Here is a 21,642-nt window from a genome sequence, read left to right as displayed (position 1 = left end):
AGGGTTACACCCAATCCCATTATGCCTGGCTACTGAGAGTAGCAGAATATCAAGGTAAAGTTTGCAGTGCATGCTTAACATCAACCAACTAATCTATTAATCAGTTAAAAAGTGCATTATTGATTTACATATCCTTAACCAAAATAAAGAAACCGTTTCACAGCCAGCTAGCACAGCAAAATTCTTCTGTAATAGTTAATACAGATACTCCTCTCCAATAAAAGAACTGGTGTAAGTCCTATTATACTAAATTCCTTTCCTGCTCTGTGTGTATGTATGTGGAAGATATGCTAAAAGTACAAAAAATTGAAGGCCTACAAGGCTTACATAAAACTTTATCTTATTGCAACTGATAACTGTCAACAACTCAAAATGAATCAGGTCTTCAAGCTGATGCTTACTAGAAATGATTCAAGCTGGTTTTACAGTAGTTACATGGCTACATTTTCAACTGACCTATACTTGACTTCTGACTGAGTCAGGGAAAGAACTGTATTCCCTGGAGATCAAATAAAAATATGCATAACCCATTAAATTCTGTTTTTCAGTATGTGTGGTACAGTGATTGACAGCTCTTCCAGGACAACACACATAGTCAACTCAAGCAAATCCAGTTTTGTTTTTAACAAAGTATTTTCCTTACAAGTCAGCCTGACTGAAAAGTGTGTTTATTCCTGATCCTGATGGTACAATTTACAACACAGCTGGAAGTTATATAACAGGAGAACTAGTACAAGTATATCAAATTGAAAACAATTACTGTTTATTTTTAATAGAGTCTTTCATACAATTAACATCACTAGACACCTCAAGGTCTAAAATAGTGATTTTTAGACAGACACACAAAAAGATACAATTTTATAAAAGAGATTAAAGCAGGATTAGAAAAACTATCTAGATAAAGGCAAGGTGAGGGTAGAACTCAAGGTTAGTGAGAGAGAAGAGAGGCAATTTTCAGGGAGGAGACATTGTGCAGAGTTGGTGCAGGACAAGAAACAAGACTGTTCTTTGGCCTAAACTTTCCCCATGCTTAGCCTGAGACACTGCATCTTGATGCATGGAGGTTCTTTTAAGGCTTAGAAGGCTTGCCCCACAATTCAGAGGAAGCAGTAGATCAGTTTGGTTGCTGCAACTAGAGCTGGTCAGAGAAAAGGTGACAGAACTATATTCTGTAGAAATAGGCAGCTCTAAATAGATCCAAACATTTTGCGAAATTGGGCTGATTTTGTCAGAATTTTATTTCACAAAAAAAACGGAGGAAAAATTTCAGAGGCATTCTGACATTTTCAGAATGAAATGCTTTTTTTTTTATTTTGAAACTATTTTTATAGAGAGTATTTACATTTTGTATTATATTCTACTATAATATAATCAAAGTTTTAAAAAGTTGAAACTGAAACAAAACATTTGAATGAAATGGGGGGGGAGGGAGAGGAGGGTATTTTCCTTTCTGGAGAACTTCTGTTTTTCAGTTTTTGTTCTAATTCAGCATGAAGACAAATTTCAAAAATCTCAAAATCCTTCGGGAAACAGAACTTCTGTCTTTGGCATAGTTCTGTCTACTACTGCTCCCAAAGGCAGGTGGCCCTGTGAGGAAGTGGATCTGCCAGCCCCATGCAATAGAGCAGGGGTTCTCAACCTTCTTTCTGAGTGAGCCCTCCCCCTCCACCCCACATGCTATAAAGACTGCATGGTCCACATGTGTCACAACAATTGTTTTTTTGCATAAAGAAGAGGAGGCCGGCATTAGGGAGTAGCAAGCTAAGCAACTGCCTGGGGCTCCATGCCACAGAGGGCCCCATGAAGCTATATTGATCAGGCTTTGGCTTCAGCCCCAGATGGCAGGGCTCAAGTCCCTGGGCTTCAGCCCCATACATCAGGGCTTCGGCTTTCTGCCCTTGGGCCCTAGAGAACCCCCAGGGGATCCTGGACTCCTGGTTGAGAACCACTGCAATAGAGTTCACTGCACAACTGGACTCACCGTTGCACAGAGAGTCTCCTCTGTACAAATCCCCTATCTCAGCACAATTACATGGGTTTCACTGACTGGGACCTGTGCAGTTTTAGAAGAGGAGACAGGATTTGACACTCAAAACCTCTACTCTTTGCTCTGAACTTTACTGAAATGCACCACAAAACGTGCAGCTACTAAAATCTAAAAGCTACTAACAGCTTATGAAAAACACTATTTGAAATTCTGATTCGCTGCCACATTTTCTGCCTGTATTTGTGCGCACACGCACACAGGGGATTCTTCCTTCATTCTTTATCACTATTGACATTTGTATGAAAACTGTCTATACATTTTCATCTTCTCTATCTATTTATATCCTATCTGCCATTTGTGACATCACAACTTGCTGTTGGAAAAACTATTTGTGATGGTGTCACACTAAATGTGATAAGTACATCTGGGAAATCTGATAACTTAAGAAAACTGTCAGCCTGCACATGGGTAATTGACCTCCTACCAGCAGGTGGAGACATGAAAATTGGGAATTCCAATGACATTTGTACTATCAATAACCTAAGAACATTAGTTCTGGAGGAGGAATCTAGATTAAGAAACTTTCCCAGCAGTAAAGAACTTCACTAAAGGAAATTAAAAAACTAATTGCATCTTTTTTTTAAAAGTGTAATAAGGAAACCATGAGAAATCGATTGAAAAGGAACAATAAGTGAATACTACTAACAACACTGCTCAGATACAGTTAAGACATGCAAGGATCGGCATGCTAAAACTAGATGGGAGTAATGGTATGGTCTCAGAGCTGCAAAGACAAAGCATACTGGTCTGACACTTTCATCCTCAGACACTGAATAGGTGTTCATTTGAACTAGTTTAAAATTAGGAAAAACTAAGTTAAAGGTATCCACGGTACCCTCTCTTCTTTGTCTTGTGGGTCAGTTTAAATATTGGGAACGCTAAATGCAGTACCCCAAATCGATACATGAGGTATAGGAAGCATCTGAGAAGAAAAACCCCTGAAAATCTCCCATCCCTGCCAAAAGCAGTGAGAAAGCAAAGACTGGACATTAAGCCTGTTATGGTCAGAAGTAAAGAAGGATGCCGATGTGGCTGTCCAGCACTGGCCAAGGGCAGAAACCTCCCCTCTGGGTCAAGAATTAGGCTAATGCCAATAGCTGAATGCCTCAGAACTCTAAGAGTAGGGGCTCTTCCTTTAGCTATTTAGGCTTCTTGATTCACTCCCTCACCCGTCCATCCATTTACAGAGGCTGCAGTACCCTTCTTCATGTCCCTCTACTGAATTAAAAGACTTCCAGTCTGTCTAGCCTCAAGGAGAACCAGAGTGTGGAGTAGTCACACACGGACTTCCTCTTTTTTCTTCAGTGGAAACAGACTGACACCAAACTAAGTGTTTTCCTAACTCTTGTCCTGACTCCTATCCCATTAACTTGCAAAATGTTTAACTGGTTTAAGCCATAGTTGCTTCATGTCTTAGCACTGTCAGGTGACCAGCAGGGATAGTAAGACCAAAAGTGAATTCCATAAGCGAGGTCACTTTAAACAGCATTCCAACACCAAATGCCAGAGCAATGTAAGTTGTAAATCTTCTCGTCATCTGGACATTGACTCTAAGGGCCAAATTAATTACTGCTGTAACTCAACTGAAAACACGAAAATGGCCATAAAACTGCCACTCTAAGTGGTCCAGTAGCTAGCGTGCGAGGTTGACATTTGAGATACCCAGGTTCAAATCCCTGATCCACAGTGGACTTCCTTTGTGACCGTGGGCAAGTTACAACCTTTCTGTGCCTTAGTTCTGCACCTGTAAAATGGAGATAATAGCACTTCTCTACCTCATAGAGGTATTGTGAGAAAAAATACATTAAAGATTGTGACATGCTCAGATACTACAGGGGCCATACAAGTACCTAATATAGATACCTCTGGAGTAGCATCTGTTTACAGCTCATCTGAATTTTGCCCTACACGCCTTTAGAGAATTGGGTTCCATCCTGGCACAATCTAAGACATAACATAGGCTGATGAAGCACTGGTGCCACCTGCCAGTTATGCAGGACCTGGAGAAATATGGATTGTAAATGAAAGACCCAGGACTCATCAGCAAATCTCTGCAACAGAAACCTGGAGATAAATGTGGACAGGAAGGTGCACACTTCACAGAGGAAGTCCAAACCCAAAGGGCCAATCCCTGCCTTGACTTACATCCTGTGAAGCCCTGTTGACTATGGTGCACCTGCACAGGATATAAGTCAGCACAGAATTTGGCCCAGAGTATCTAAACTTTTTTTTTTAAGTATCTTTCTTATGAAATCAATTCTAAAAATCACCCATTCAATCTTATTGCACAAAGTAGAAAATAAAGAAGGACGAGATACAAGATGGGAAGGCTCAGCCTCTCAACAAATTTTGAGAATAACTATACACCATAAAAAGCTGCCAAAAGAAGCTCTTCACATATCCACAGAATTTCACCACATACACTACTCAATATCTATGTATATTTTAATAAATAAGTAACTTGCTCTTATCAAAGCCTATTTTCATATTAAAATAGTGTTATATGCTGCTCAAATTCAAAACACAATGGACTTGATTCCCACCATTGTAAATTAGAGAGTGCAGTCACTGAAATCAATGATGTTACATCAAAATAAAACCAACATAACCAGGGCCAAAGATACCGCCTAATGCAGGAAGATGTGTCTTAAGGAACTGTCAGCCATTGCACAGCTATCATGTGTAGCTTTAGTTAAGGTGTAAGTCAAGTTCTTCTAAACTTCATTTTTTACCCACTCAACTTTTTCAATCGTGTTTCTTTTGGACTGAAACTTCCCACAAAACATGGGTTCCAAACAGAGATGTCACTATGCTAACCTGAGGGAAGGATCTGATTATCGTGTATTTTAATAATCTCTTTTTCAATACATCCAGATACTGAAAGTCTATATATACATATTGTCTACACAACAGGGATGCTACCAAGAAATAAATTCAATTATACATATAAAAAATAAAAAAGAAACAAATCTTGAAGTCTATTTCCAGTTTGTCTTACTAAGGACTATGTAAAAACCTTAGGATTTGGCCCCAAATTTGCACAGTTAAATTAATATATAGTTTGGTCCTTAACAACTAGTCCTTTCTCAACAACAACAAAAAAAGAACATTAGTCTACTGTCTCTGCCACAAGTGGGAGTTTTAACATTTTTGATGTGATGCCCGAATGTGCAAATTATCAGCTACCCACTCAAAGGTAAAAGTAATACACATTTATTTTCATAAGCAAAGAAGAAAGCTTTCTTTCAGATCATGTAGATTTCCTCCCAGCGAGGATGAACGTAAATCACAGTACAAACTATAGGCAGTGTGCTGTCCTCAAGTTTTCATTAAACCAGAATACGTTTGCCAAAGTTCCGTTTACTGATAAGATCAGGCGAACACAAAGAATAACATGATTCTAATAAACAGATTCTAAATAACAAATTGCTTGAGCTAAAAATACGTTAAATTACAACTGACAGATGGCCTTTCCTGGGTCACCCTTACCTCACGTAATTCCAGCCTCTGGGCCACAGCCTCCAGACACTCCTGCCCTGTGCTCTCCACTGAGAGCGTGCACTCGATCACATTGTTGTCCAGCAGACGGATCTGTGTCACAAAGCAGTTCTTGCTAAGGACGTTATAACGCCTGGTCCGTCGCAATTTCAGCCCGAAAGGCATAGCTGTTGGGCTGGAAGGCTGCCCCTTCCTGTCACACTTTGGATATCCTCAGCACGTTTTTTGGTTTGTCTTGAATGTGACTCCACTAGTTACTACTCTCCTCCAGGACCAGAAATAGTTGTCCATGCCCAGGGCCAACTCCAAGGGATCCCTGTAACATATAAATAAGAAGCATAATTAACAATATGAATTAGGATAAGATGTTACTAAAGATCAGTGAAAAATGAATGAATCTTAACGCGTTTGAACTCAAAGAAAGACTTATATTTGACAAGTAAAATAGATTCCAAAGCACCTTCTACAGCTCCCCAACAACAAACAAAATATACAACAAAATCTTTTAAAACTATATTCCGGCACTGAATTTTAAAAGCAACTTTAATGTTGGAGACAATCTTTAAGGAGCTCCAGAAGCAGCTTTAGAATTAGATTTTTGTCAGAAATTGTCAGTAAACATTGATTTCTCCATGCATACACACACTGACAAAAAACACATATATTTCCATCAATAATAATCAAAATTTACAGATAGACAAAATAAGACAAACAGAGTAAGACATCAAGAACATGCTTCAGAGTTTGATTTAAGGATATTTACTTTCTATATTTTGACATGTGATTTGACAGTTTGTGTTTTAATGGTTATAAAGCTTTAACTTTTTGGAATCTCAACGTCTGCTGTCATTAAATTATTTGTCTGGACCTTCCCAGTGTCTGACGTCTCCTCCTCGCTAATTTCCCACAACTGTGAACATTTAAATAGATAAAAATTGAAACAATGCTTAAAAATAAACATTGATATAATCCATCAACATTATTTTTAAAAAAATTGAATTCTCCCAAGCCCCATTCAGAGGTGCTAACTTTCCTACCATTAACTTCCACTAAAGGACCTACAACCTAGCCTTATTCTAAACCTTTGGTGCCCCCAGGCCAGCCCTGAATACTGGCTTGAAGTGCTATGTAACTGAACTATTCAAAAGAGGCCTGATTTTCAGAGATGCTGAAGTCAGCAGGAGCTGCCGGTGTTCAGCACCACTGAAAATCTGGCACAAAGTGGCTAGAATGCATGTGAAAAGGAAGAAGTGTCAGAAACATTAGAGAGAAACCTCCTGTGGGGCAATTCCTGCCATTCTACTCATTTCAGCTCCATAATAGATACATGTCCCACTCTGAGCTAAGATAAATAACGACAGTTGCAGCTGACAAAGAAGATAAAGCCAAATGGGAGGAGGAGAGCACATATTTTAGATACTATTTTTTAATTAAAACTATTCTTCTTAACAGTCATACACATCTCTCACAAGATTTGTCTTCTTGGGCTAAAACATACTGGAGTTAGAAAAGGGGAGACAGACTTCTCAAAAAATACAATGAAGTGATTATTTAAATTTGAGGGCTAGAGTTTATTTCCATTCAGCTAAAGTAAATTAGGAAGTCGTTTAAGATAAAGCAAAAGAAGCTTCTCAAACCAAAATAAGGGCTTTGCTCTGCTATTACTAAATTAGTTTAAACCCAGTTTAATTTTAAAAGGTGCAACTTTCTCCTGGGTCTAAATACAAAAAAGGAAAAGGCTTGGTAACAAAATCTCCCTGGGTTCTTTTTTGGTGAGTGTGTTTTGGGGGACTGCACTTACAACTGAAGGGTCATTTGCTTTTAACAAGTATTGTAGAAAGATGAATAGTCAATAAGAACAAGCTATCATTTTCATTCTGCTGAAGAGAAGTAACAAAGTGCTTCCATCAAATTATGCATTATTTAGCTAAATGTAGTGAAATTTGAAAATGGATAGCGCATTGCTCACCTGTAACATTTGACATGAAACTGCAGTCATCAGTTATTTTCAGTTTTTACTAAGTTGCTATGGTGATTATTAGAAAGACGTAAGCGATAATCACTGCTCTGCAATGCAACCACCATATAGTTGGTTAAAGTTATTTTTCAAACCACTTTACATCTTGACATTTACTAGCAGCTGAAAATAGCTGCTGTTATCCAGCTTTCACAATTGCCCAGGCAGTATGATAACTTTACCATGAAACACACAGAACTTAGAGATGCCTACTGATGTATACTGTAAGTAACCATCTTACTTACAATTATAAGTAATGTCTGCATGCACACATACACATGCACGCATGTATGTGCATTATATTCACATTACTGTGTATTAGTGTATTTATATGCCCTCACATCATCAGAACATCTGAACACTTAAAACAGAAAATTTATCCTCATACTGCTCCCCTGCCTCATAAGGGTGTTACCATCTACATTTTACAGATGGAGAATGGAGACAAAGAGATTAAAATGACTTGCCCAAGATCATTTAGGAACTCTGTAGAAGATCCATGATTTGAATCTGTATCTGGAGTTCAATCCAATACCTTAACACTCAAATCTTGTGAACTGAGAGTTATTTTTCCCATTAATATACCCAAAATAATAGTTTGAAGCTAAAAATTAGAAAGAAAAACAAGAAATCACAGACACAACCTAGGCATGATAGACCCATGTCTTATCAAATATTTTTGTTTGATCTCTGATTTTGTTCTCATTAGCCAATCCAACTTTAGAGAGCCCTTATCCTGAAGTCAGTATATTCATGTAGTCATTTTTTGTTTGTTTGTTTTGTTTTGTTTTAAATAGGCCTTAGCTACACAAGGAAATTTACAGAAAATAGCTATGGTAGAATAAACTAATCCAGAATAGTTCCCCATGCGGATACACTCTTCTGGAATAAAAATGACTTTTATTCTGGAATAGTTCCACTTGCAAAGCAGAATCGGTATTCCAGAATAAAAGTGATTTTTACTCCTGAAGAGAGTGTCCATCTGGGGAGCTATTCGGGAATAGCTTATTTCACAATAGTTATTCCAGTAAATCTCCCTGTAAAGACAAACATTATTTTCACAAAGAAGAAGAACAAAAATTCAATTTTAATATAATAGGTGCTCATAAAAGAGTGGTGAATCAGTATAAGAAATTAGAGAGGTAAAGCAATGTAGGCCTTATATGGATAAGACAGAATTTGGAAGTCGGGAGATATGGGTTCAATTTCTGGCTTTACCACAGGCTTTGAAAGGCCTTTGAGCTCCACCAATGGAAAGTGCAATAGAAGTGCAAATATAGTGCAAGTACAGTGAGATTTTCCATAGGGCCTAATGGAGTCAGATGTCCAACTGGATATCCAGCGCCCTTAATATCCCAGCCTTACTATATAATAGCAGCATGTTACAAATATTTTAATAATTAAAAATAAATCCTGGTTCTAAAACAACACTTGCCAGGGCTCTCGGAGTATTATCTGCATAACAATTTACAATATGAAAAATATAATACTATATAAACACACACTCTTAAAACACAGCACAAAACTACTCTCCTAAAACTAGATATTGACGAGTGGGAGAGGAGGAAATATTATTCATTTAACTGTATTTAAATAAACACACATAAAAACACCTATCCGCTCCAAGCATCATTGCATTCAGTTACAAATACAATGCATAAACATTATACATAAGACTTCAAAAATACACTCACCCACTTATCCAGGAACTGCCACCTCTATCCTCCCTTAATGCTTACTCAAGAAAATGGGCTTTGCAGCACTGCCTGAGTACCAGGCTATTTAAGACCAAGATGAACAGTGAATTTCAAAGTTACGGGGCTGTTACAGGAACCATCCTGCCAGCTGCTCCCTTTCTTATATACCAAGGGAGCTTCAGCTTGCGAGCTTCTTCAGATTTAAATGGCAGCAGTAAGACCCAAGGCAAGAGGCAATCTCTCAAACTGGATGGTCCCAGCTGATTAGGGCTTTATAGGTCGGAATCAACATCCTAATGTCCACCCAGAAGTCAACTGCCGGTGCAGCTCATAGCATTAATTAGAACCACCGCCATCCTCTCTCATCCTATCAGTGGAGATTAGCTTGCACTCTTTTAAAAAAAAAGTATACAGACTTTGTGAAGTGCTGTTTTCGCTATATTTTCATATTAATCAATAGTTGACTAAGCACGGATTCCCTGTGGCATCTTTCTTTTATATTAATTTATTTTATTAATGTTAACAAACCAAATTATTTGGCAAATAAAGACTAAACTGAAAAAATAAATCTATCAGTTTTACTCCATCCTCCCACTGCCTGCTTCCCAGAGAGTTTATGCTGAGCCAGCCAGAACCATTTTGTGACAAAATCAGTGATATCAACACAGGAAAATCTTTACCCTTGATTCTGTGCACAAGATTAATATTCCTGTTTGGTCACATATCAAGAAGCGATGCAAATCTGTTCTTCGGGTTTCATCACTGTCTTAAGATGACATTTTGCGGGTTTAAATAAAACTTTCTGAATAAGATGTAACAGAGACCCTGGTCACTTTTGGTCCTTAAAAGTGATCTTCAAATACAGGGTGAGAGATAGAGGAATTGTGCTTTTGCCTCACTTCCTTCATTAGGATGTATAAGAAAGGACTGAAAGATTCTGTTTTCCTCTCTCTTCTCCTGCTCCCCCGCCCCCTCCAGCCCATATCCTTAGAAATACTAGGAATATTGATTCTTGTCTACCCACATTTCCTGGAGAAGTCTGAGGAGTAAAGAACTGCAGGAAGAATTCCCTCCAGCCTCAACTAAAAGGACAGGAGTGCTAAATTTTTTCACAAAGAACTTTTCTCCCAAAAGGTTGTCAGAAGCTGGGATTAAATAAACAAAATCTACAGCATTTTGAAACGGTTTAACTAAAGACATCTTTTCCTTCTCAATTATTATTATTTGTATTGTGGTCATGCCTAGAGGACCCCAGGTGCCAGGTATTATACATACAGATAATGAAAAGACTATCCCTGCCCCATATTTCAGTCCAGGGTTTGCCAAATGTCTAATCTCACAAACCCAAAGACCCTTGCCCTACCGCCATCCTGCTTCTTCCCCGAGGCCTCGTCCCTGCCCCATCCCTTCCCCAAAGCCCAGCCCCACTCACTTCATCCCCCACCCCCGTCGCTTCCTCTCACTCACCCTCACTCACTTTCACCAGGCAAGGGTGCGGTTGGGGTGCAGGAGGGGGTCCGGGCTCTGGCAGGGAGTTTCAGTGCAGGAGGGGAATCAGGCTTAGGGGAGGGGGTTGGGGTGCAGGAGCGGGGAAGGGGTGCAGGCTCTGGCCGCGCAGCACTTACCTCGGCTGGCTCCCAGTCAGCAGTGCACCACTAAGCCTGCACCACTCCTGGCCAATGGGAGCTGCAGAGTTGGTACTCAGGACATGAACAGCCCGTGAAGGCCTCTGTTGTCCCCCACCAGAGACTGCAGGGATGCCAGCCGCTTCCGGGAGCAGCGTGGGGCCAGGGCAGGCAGTGAGTCTGCCTTAGCCCCACTGCGCTGCCGAACTTTTAGCGACCTAAAATCTCCCGGTTTGGCTTCAGTAGCCTAACGTGCTTACTGTGAGCTATATTCTGCCACCCTTACTCACATTAAGTAGTATCTTATTCCATGAATAGTTTCACTAAAACCGATGGGAAATCTCATAAATAAGATAAACCTCAAATGTGAATAAGGATGCCAGAATCAGCCCCTGTATTATTTTCTACAGCAAATTAATTGCACATGCACCAAACTAATTATGGAAACATTTTAGGGCAGCAATAAGAGTTAAATATATACGTATGCACATACTTTAATATTGGCCTGTTTATTTCATGCCAGGGTCACCACTGCTTCCCAGCTACAAGGTTATCAAAAGAGAGTTAATATTCCTAGTCAAACTAACAAACTAAAGAGGTGTCTGTAACACCAATTCCTGTTCACAAGCCTACAGACTTTCAATTAAATCAAGTAAGCAAATCAATAAGTGATGGGTCAAATGAATACTATGTGCCTGTTTCATTCTGTTTTAAACAAGCCACCTCGTTATGACTAAGGCCTTATCTACAATGTCAAATTTCCACGCAGTAAAACAGCTTTCTGTGTTGTAATTCCTGAGGTGTACACACTGCCAACCCACTTAGTGAGTAGAAACTGTGCAGTTGCAGCGCTGTAAAAAAAAAAACCCACCCCAACAAGAGGCGTACAGCTTTCTGCGCCGGGGCTACAGCGCTGTGGTACCAATTTAGACATTCTGGTTGATTACAGAGCTGCGATTGGCCTCCGGGAGGTGTCCCACAATGCCTGTTCTCGCCAATCTGGTCATCGGTTTGAACTCTACTGCCCTGCCCGTAGGTGACCAACCATGAGCCCCACCCCCTTCATTCCTTTGGAATTTTGAAAGGAGAGGAGGCTGTCCAGTCCCAGCTGTGCTCCAGCTGTAGGAATTATGATACCTATGGACAGATTTCACGATGCATGACAGAAAGGGGCCATGACTGGGACACACTGCAGTGCAGGGTCAAAGTGAAAGAGCTGCGGAACACCTACCACAAGGCATGGCAGGCAAACCACTGCTCCGGTGCTGCACCCATGAGCTGCCAGGTCTACAAAGAGTTGAATGTGGTACTCGGTGGCGACCCCACCTCCACTGCGACGGCCACAGTGGATACTTTGGTGGCTCGTCGAGAGTGGACTGAGCCAGGAGGAGGAAATCTGGGACGAGGCTGTGGAGGGGGAGGGGGACCCAGAGACAGAGGACAACTCGGAAGTCAGAGATGCATGCTGCCAGGAGCTCTTCTCTACCCTGGAGGAGGCTAGCCAATCACAGTTGTTGGAGCTTGGCAAAGTGAAAACAGGGGAGGAGGCCCCTAGTAATCTTTGATTTTGGAAACTGCTGAAACAAGTTGTTGGGGGCAGGAGGGCTGCAGAAAGCAGGCTTGTGTCTGTATGATGTGAGTACCACCACATGCCTAGTCTGAGCAGTGGAACAGGCTGTTGATTGACCCTCTCACTTCATGCAAATCTGCCTCAGAGATCTCCACAAAACTCTACTGGAGATACTGGGCAATCTGCTGCTGCAGGTTCGTTGGCAGAGCTGCTTTGTTTCTTGCCCCATTATGGGTTACTTTCCCGTGACACTCTGCCATCGTGGGGGGTGGGCGACCGTTGCTGCACACAGGCGAGCCACATAAGGGCCAGGGCGGAAGCCGCAGTCTTAGAGAAGATTTTCTCTTGATTCCCTGCTCACCCTCGGCAGCGAGATATCTTCCACAATGAACACATCCTGTGGAAAATGTGGGCAGTAATGGTCATTAAAAAAACCCTACAGTGCTAGCTCTCCCCAAGAGCCACATGCCCAGTGTACACTAGGGTCCTGGAACACTGATTTCCCCTGCCCCTGCAGTTACTCACCACTTTGGGGGTCGTGTGGCTCATGTGTGCTTGCCTGGGGTCAGTCAGTGACAGGTATGTGAATACTGGCTGTGTTTTAGATAACTGAATCAGTGGTCTGTGTGTTGTAAACAATACTGTTTCTGTAAAATGTTGCATTTAAACTTCACAGAGATGACCTTGGGAGCCCAGCCTGCCTCTTCGTTATCACCGGCTGAATGGCTGTGTAGAATTAGAAAGCAGCCACGAAGAACTAAAGAGGACTTTCTGCATGATGTCATGATGCACTCCGCGGCTGAAAAACAAGAATCTAAGGAGTGGCGGGACAGGGAGAAGAGGAACTGAAAAGAGAACACAGAACAGCTCTTAAACATTATGGAGTACCAAGCGGACACGATCCAGGCGCTACTAGCGCGGCAAACCGAGCAGCTCCACGTCCGCCTGCTCCTGCAGCCGCTGTCGCAGAACTCTTTCCCATGTGCCTCCCAGACACTGCCAACACACTCTTATCAACCTCCTGGCTCCAGTCTGTACCTGCTGCATTCCAATCCTGCCCCAGTACCCACTGCACTCAACACCCATCCCTCTGCAGTTTAGCCCTGCTGAAGTACAGTACCTGCTGCACTGTATGCCAAAGGACAAGGTTGCATATGATACCTTGACATAGACAGATCTTTAACCATTCCAGGACCCCACCTCCTCCTGGGACCCTCCCTTCTCCCATCCCCCACAGTGCTGATGTGATTTTTTTTTCTCTCCCCTCTGGTTGTTTTTTAATAAAAGAATTGTTCTGGATTGAAAACAAATCTTTATTTCATTAATTGAAAGCAAACAGAGCCCTGCAAAGCAACTGGCAATTTTCTTAAACCTTCATAGTGCATCGTCTGCACCAATCACAATCACCTCCTAGCACTGCAAGCACTGGACTCCCAAGCATAGCAACAAATCTTAGTGGATTTTAGCTTCAAATTGCTGCCTCAAGGCATCCCCGATCCTTATGGCCCTGCGCTGCACCCCTCTAATAGCCCTGGTCTCTGGCTGTTCAAATTCAGCCTCCAGGTGCTGAGCTTCAGCTGTCCAGCCTTGAGTGAAGCTTTCACCCTTCCCTTCACAAATATCATGGAAGGTACAGCACGCGACTATAAGCATAGGAATATTGTCATTGGCCAGGTCCAGCCTCCCATATAGGCAGCGCCAGTGGACCTTTAAATGGCCAAAAGCACACTCAGCATTCTGCATTTGCTCAGCCTGTTGTTCAACCACTTCTTGCTGCTGTCAAGGTGCCCTGTGTAAGGCTTCATAAGCCATGGCATTAAGGGGTAGGCACGGTATCCCAGGATCACAAGTGGCATTTCTACTTCCCCTATGGGGATCTTCTGGTCCTGGAGGAAAGTCCCTGCTTGCAGCAGGCCAGTGTTCCGAAAGATGTGTGCATCATGCACCTTCCCAGACCAGCCAGCGTTAATGTCTGTGAAACGCCCACAGTGATCCACAAGTGCCTGGAGAACCACAGAGAAATACCCCTCTGGATTAATGTACTCGGTGGCTAGGTGGTCTGGTGCCAGAATTGGAATATGCATGCCACCGATTGCCCCTCCACAGTTAGGGAAGCCCATTTGTGCAAAGCCATCCACAACGTCATATATGTGGCCCAGAGTCATGATCTTTTGGGGCAGGATGCGATTAATGGCCCTGCATGCTTCCATCAACAATAGTCCAACGGTCAATTTTCTCACTCCAAACTGGTTAGCGGCCGATTGGTAGCAGTCTGGAGTAGCAGGCTTCCACAGTGCAATCGCCAAGTGCTTTTCCCATGACAAGGCAGCTCTTGTTCTCATGTCCTTGTGCCACAGGGCTGGGGTGAGCTCATCACACAGTCCCATGAATGTGGCTTTCCTCACCCAAAAGTTCTGCAGCCACTGTTCATCATCCCAGATGTGCATGATGATGTGATCCCACCACTTAGTGCTTGTTTCTTGAACCCAAAAGTGGTGTTCAATTGTGGTCAGCACATCCATGAATACCACACGCAATCTCGCGTCGAAACTACTACATCTGGCGGGATCAATGTTGCACTTCTCTTGCCTTTGTGGTTTAAGGAATAACTCCACTGAAACTCATGACACTGTAGCAGTCTGCTGTTGGGGGGAGAAGGGGGTTTCACCCCTCCCTGGGGCAGCTGGGAGCCCGGCCGCCCTACCACCTGGGGTGACAACAACAGTTCTGGACTCAGACCCTCAGGCAGGGGCTGAGCAAGCAGTTCAGTTTACAGAGCCCAGGCCTTGGATCAGGGCGGGGCAACAAACACTGGTGCAGGGCTCAGACTCTCAGGCAGGGGCTGAGCAAGCAGTTCAGCTTATAGAGCCCAACCCCGGATCAGGGCGGGGCAACAAACACTGATGCAGAGCTCAGACCCTCGGGCAGGGTCTGAGCAAGCAGTTCAGTTTATACAAGGTAAGAGGCCCAGGCTTCTGGGCCTGAGCGTTGGGGCAAGGGGGAGACTGCCACCCGTGAGTGGGGTGGCAGTGGGGGAAGCAGGCCCGCCCACTCCTCTGCGTCCCAGCCCAGGGCCCTAACAGCGGCAGGCAACCTGCTGCTGTGTCAGTGGGGATCCTGGCCGCAACACACTGACATCGGCTCTGGTTCTGCTGCAGCAAGACTAGGGTCGGCTGCCCCCAGGCTACTTCCCAACTCCCCCTCGGGGCTTACCTGGATCCTGGGGTCATCCTCCACAGGGTCCAGGTGCATGAGTTCGTCCCAGCTGGGGCTGGAGGGTAGGTCCGGCAGCTCCTCGGGGTAGCGAGCACGGGGAAGCTCCGGCAGCTCCTCTGGATAATGAGCACGGGGGGGCTCCGGCAGCTCCTTTGGGTAGCGAGCACAGGGGAGCTCCGGCAGCTCCTTTGGGTAGCGAGCACAGGGGAGCTCCGGCAGCTCCTCTGGGTAGCGAGCACGGGGGGGCTCCGGCAGCTCCTCTGGGTAGCGAGCACGGGGGGGCTCCGGCAGCTCCTCTGGGTAGCGAGCACAGGGAAGTTCGGGCCACTCTGGGCGGCTACCCTGGGTTGCAGGAGTCTCCCAGTCCTGAGCTCCCGGAGGGACGTCTGGCCGCTGGGGCCTCACTGAGCTTGGAGGGCCTGCCTTTATACTTCCAGGTCGGCGCTTGACTCTTTGCGGGGCGGGCTCAGAGCTCTGTAGCTCTGCCCAGTCTGGCCTCCGGCTGGGTTCTTCGTCCTTCGGGGCGGCTGGGAGCCAGGCCTCCACCTCTTACAAACACATTAGTGAGAGTGAGCAGCATATTGGTCAACAGTGCGGGATCCATTCCTGCAGACCGAAAAGGCAGAGCGCGCAGTACACAAACCGTTGAAAGATGGCGCCAAATGCGGATGGAAGCATGAGGATTGCTGGGATGTGAAGCAATGCATCCCAGGGCATTAGGAAAGGACTCAGGATGCCCTGCGACCAACTCCGCCTTCCCACAACTCTTAGTGGCAGAAGAGGAAGAGATGATCTGTGAGATCGCTGTTGTGTGTTCACATTGTCAGCTGCCTGCACAAAAGCAAGTTCACACTTGCAGCATTTGCAGCAGTATTTGGAGCGGTGCACTCTGGGCAGCTGTTTCCCATCAGCGCTCTCTGAGCGGCGCTGTAACTGCTGGCGATGTAACTCTGCCACTGTAGACATACCCTATATATGTTTCAGGTGGGAAAGGCAGTGTACAGGTTAGAACTTTATTTATCTATCTATCTAAATGAAAATTGGAGGTTCTTTGTGTTCTTTACTTAAAGTTTTGTTTCTCATAAAAAAGTGTTTTGCCGACTCAGATTTTGTTCAAATGTTGTTTAGGAAAAAGTTGTCAGACTCTTGACAAAAGGAAGACAAACAACAATACCACCAAGACCCCAAATATCACTCCAGTAATCCTGCTAATCTGAATTGGGGTTTGTATTAAATCCTCAAGTAGTAAGCTGTCTAAATTCTATTACTAGCGCCTGCAACTGATTGCTAACTCAAAACTGAAGTCCCAAAATTATAGGCTGAAGTGACGTCCCTTTGAAATGGTGTGGCACTAAAAATTTTAAAATATGTATGGGGATAATAAAACCTCACCAAATTACTGCATATTATTTAATGTTTGCAAAGGTTTTTGAAGATGAAAGGCGCTATATTAAAAATAAACACTTTTTTTTTAGGTTCAGCGCTAAGCCAGAACAGTGCACGGACTTCAATTTAAACTTTAAAACTTTTAGGCATCTACTCATTTGAAGAAGCTAACTATGTCCTGCAAAATATTGTGTCCAAACCTCTGTAAAACATTGATGCCAAATGTGTCATCTATAAAGTTGGAATAACCTATCCAAGAATGTCTTTCCTGAACGCAGACCATTCCGTACAAAGGCTGAAAAGACACCATCTTAGAGGTGACCCAGTGAAGCATAAGAAACTTCAGCTAGACAGAAAAGTTTAAACCAAGAAATGTTGAAGAAAATAATTAAACCAATCCATTGCAACCATGAATATTAAATTGGATATGGCATATTATTTACTTGCAAAGCCATGTGGATAAAGTCATTGGGGGATAAAGTGTGAGAACAGATTTAGTACAACGTAAATCCAAACAGTCTCCTCTACCAATCCAAAATAACATCTCTTAATAGTTTTTACTGGACCTCTGCCAGGTTCCAGGCTACTAACTTTGGACTCCATGTCCTCCTGGAGATGTGACTGTTCATCCACCTCGCTATCACACATTCTTTACTCTTGCCAGAATACTTTCCACACATGGACAATAACCTGGATGCACACTGCAGAAACACTAAATTACTCTAGTACCCTTTCCATCACTCTGACACGAAACACCACTATTACTATCCCACTTCAAAAAAGGGGGACAATGTTCTTGCAGTCATTACTTTTATATAAATGAATCCAAATGAGAGTGGAAAGATATCAGTCCGTCACCCTTTGTACAATGGAAAATAGCACTTGGACCCAGAATTATTGTACTGACTCTGCATGCCTGTGTGTCTCCCTTCAATGGCTGGCTCACATGGAAGAACTACCTCCCTCCTCACTGGTGAGTTACTATTTTGGGTCAAGTAACTTAGGCTTATTTGTTTGGTGCTGAAGACACTGGGATCTATTCCCATTAATGACAATGGTGCATGCAGCAACTGGCTTGCTGCATATTTCTAATCGCTAAAAAGGCAGTATGGACCTACTGTCCTAAATCCTAGGTGTTTCTGCAGGAAGAACACTACAATAGCCCCTCTACGCAAACAGAGCATAGAGAATGAGTAGGGACTAGGCTATACTACAATCACTACAGCAGCACAACTGTACCACAGTAGCGTATCTAGTGAAGATGCTCTATGCCAACGAGAGAGCGCTCTGCTGTCAACATAAGTAAACCACCTCTGCGAGAGGCGGTAGCTATGCCAGCAGGAGAACTTCTCCCGCCGACACAGTGCTGTCCACACCAGAGCTTAGGTTGGTGTAATTTATATTGTTCGGGGGGTGGCTTATTCATACCTCTGAGTGACATAAATTATGCTGACATAACCTGTAGTGCAGACAAACCCTATATCTTTCAAATCTGCAGGTTCTCACTGCAAAGAGCACATCTCCCTACTCTTCTGTGTATCTGCTGGAGTTTAACTTAAAGATGACATCAGGTCATTTGGTCTCCTTGAAATGGAAGAGAGAGATGGCTTTATTTTCTTTTTGCAGATGTGGACTCCTAACAAGCTAGAATTTAAAAGTGGTGGATTACTTTTTAATCCACATAACATATAATCTGGAAATTTTCAATGTATATTGAGACTGGTAGAACTCGTATAAACTGTCTGATCAAAGGAATAGGGGGCATACATATGGGGTTGAGAAATATAAAGATATACAGCAACCACAAAGTGCATTTTTCTTCTTTACCTTAGCACTCAGGCAAAATATTAGCTCCCTCTCCCTGCTGGAAATTGTTTCTAGACAATCTAGTCAAGTCCAATGTTTTATATCCACCCATACTTTATAGGTGATATACTAGAAAATAATACATTTTGAGGGAAGGGTATGCTGAAATAAAACCTCTTGGATAAAACTGAAGAATTTATTCAAAACACAATCTGGGTGCATAATTAGAGCACTCTTCTTCAAGGCAAAGATGGTGCTAAAGGAAAACTGCAGCCTTAACCAAAAGTTGAGGAAAAGTAGCCACACACATTTAGGGCAATGGTTCTTAACCAGGAGTCCAGGGCCCAAGGGGTCCGCCAAGCAGGGCCAGCATTAGACTTGCTTGGGCTCAGGGCAGAAAGATGAAGCCCCATCACATGGGGCTGAAGCCCGAAGCCCTGAGCCCCACCACCCGGGACTGAATCCAAAGCCTGAGCAATGTAGCTTTGCAGGGGGCCCTGTGGCATGGGGCCCCAGGCAATTGCCCTGCTTGCTAACGCCTAATGCCAGTCCTGGCTTTTATATGCAGAAAACCAGTTACTGTGGCACAGGTGGGCCATGGAGTTTTTATAGCACTTTAGGGGGTGAGAGGGCTCAGAAAGAAAAAGGTTGAGAATCCCTGATTTAGAGCACCATGATTATGCAAATAATAGGCCAAATGCCTGTGAGAGGACTAAATAGAAGTTCACAATTCAGTTTGTAGCTCTGGGGCATTTCTATTTTAATTGTGGTTTCTGATAAATTCTGTCAGCCTTATTTACAACATACATCACTTTCTAGGGTTACTCCTGATTAAGTTCTGATTCAGATGCAAATTTATCTTTCCAACATGATGCTTTTTTTTTTTCTCTGTCCAAGACTACAGTGGAGCAAAGTTGATATAGGACCTATGCTAAGCAAAAAGGACACATAACAGAATACTTTGCACCCATTGCTGCATGTGCATATGAACAGGCCAAGGAGACCAATTCCATTTAGAAAGTGCTGCCCTGGCTCCATAATGGCCAGCACTCTGGGTCTGGGAGGAGCAGTCCAAAAAATATTATTTATTAAAACTGATGGGGCAAGAGCAATGGAAAACTCTGGATTTGGAGTACAGGGAGTCAGCAGCTGAAGTCTGGTGTGGTGAAGGGCACAGAAGCAACTGCTGCTTCAATCACAGGAAGTTCTCTCACTTCCCCTAAAAATATTTAATACCAGCACTGAAGGATGGTCTATATATTAAGGCCAAAAAGATTCTCACGATATTCCAGGCATATGCTCTACTACTCTTCTTATAGGCTTCAACTACTTTAATGTACTGCATTCTAAGGAGAAAAACTGATCACTTAACATGTGTAATTAAATAATATTAAAAATACTTTTCCTACTACATTTGCTTTTGAATTTAAATTCTAAAATTCCAGGAAGAAAACAATTACTGTAAAACTGCAGTCTGTATTTACTACCAGCCTCTGGAACAATTTCAGCATTCCATATATTACTGAGCAGCAGCACACCTAACAGAACTATTTTCAGAGTGGAAGCTGTGTTAGTCTGTATCAGCAAAAACAACGAGGAGTCTTTGTGGCACCTTAGAGACTAACAAATTTGTTTGGGCATAAGCTTTTGTGGGCTAGAACCCACTTCATTGGATGCATGAAGTGAAAAATACAGGAGCAGGTATAAATACATGCAAGTATGGGGGTTGCTTTACCAAGTGTGAGGTCAGTCTAATGAGATATATCAATTAACAGCAGAACATCAAGGGAGGAAAAATAACTTTTGAAGTGATAAGAGAGTGGCCCATTACAGACATTTGACAAGAAGGTGCGAGTAACAGTAGAGAGAAATTACTATTGGGGAAATTAAGTTTAGGTTTCGTAATGACCCAACCACTCCCAGTCTTTATTCAGGCCTAATCTGATGGTATCAAGTTTGTAAATTAATTCCAGTTCTGCAGCTTCATGTTGGAGTCTGTTTTTGAAGTTTTTTTGTTGAAGAATTGCCACTTTTAGGTCTGTTATTAACCCTGGGCAGGGCATGAGAAAGGACTAATTGATGCAACTTACTTATGCTGTGTGAGCTTGCAGTTTTAGGGAAGGGTAAAAATAAGTGTAAGGGAGACAGGACTCACCTGGAGCAATTCATCTAACAAGAATTCTTTCACAGGTTTTTGAAAGAGACAACATTCTTTCCACTGATTAACCACTGTCATGTGAATTTTTTCTGCAGAAGTTTTACACTATAGTCTATCCAGGTAACACAGCCAAGGCAGAATAAATTTTTGTATTTGATGAGGTGTCTCCATGCTAGGAAGTGGGTGGGATTTGGATAAACCCTGCTACATGCTCAACACTCAAATAGAGTCATGGACAAATGATGTTTTTCCTCTAGGACTGTAAGTCCCCAAGGGCAAAGACTGTATTCTTGGACAATGGGGGATGGATCACTCAATAACTGCCTGTTGCTCATTCCCTCTGAAGCACCTGGCATTGGTCACTGTCAGAAGACAGGATATTAGGCTAGATGGACCATTGGTCTGACCAGTAAAGCCATTCTTATGTTTTTTGTTTCTTCTCTGTACAATGCCTAGCACAAAGGGCCCTGATCCGAGATTGGGTTCTTAGGTGGTACCATAATATAAACAAATAATACACAATTGATAATATCCACACCTAACTTTTCTGGTTGATGGAAAAAGTCAACTTGCCATTTTGTTTCATTTTAACATTTAAAATGGTATTTTACCCAGGAGCTGT

The 21,642-nt window shown here is 42.8% G+C and overlaps 1 protein-coding gene across 2 annotated transcripts in view; it reads right to left on the bottom strand.

Annotated features, from left to right (window-relative positions):
- Nucleotides 1-21,642, bottom strand: part of PTPN14 (protein tyrosine phosphatase non-receptor type 14) — a 192,028-nt gene that overhangs the window by 100,565 nt on the left and 69,821 nt on the right. For both annotated transcript variants that reach the window (XM_050950210.1, XM_050950211.1), the window contains exon 2: nucleotides 5,537-5,861. In XM_050950210.1, the coding sequence (XP_050806167.1) occupies nucleotides 5,537-5,710 (174 nt within the window). In that variant the 5' untranslated portion in view covers nucleotides 5,711-5,861. The remainder of the gene's footprint in view (nucleotides 1-5,536; nucleotides 5,862-21,642) is intronic.

Source organism: Gopherus flavomarginatus, chromosome 4 (genome assembly GCF_025201925.1).
Source record: "Gopherus flavomarginatus isolate rGopFla2 chromosome 4, rGopFla2.mat.asm, whole genome shotgun sequence".
Lineage (NCBI taxonomy): Eukaryota > Metazoa > Chordata > Testudines > Testudinidae > Gopherus > Gopherus flavomarginatus.
This window is presented reverse-complemented; position numbering and strand designations above follow the sequence as displayed.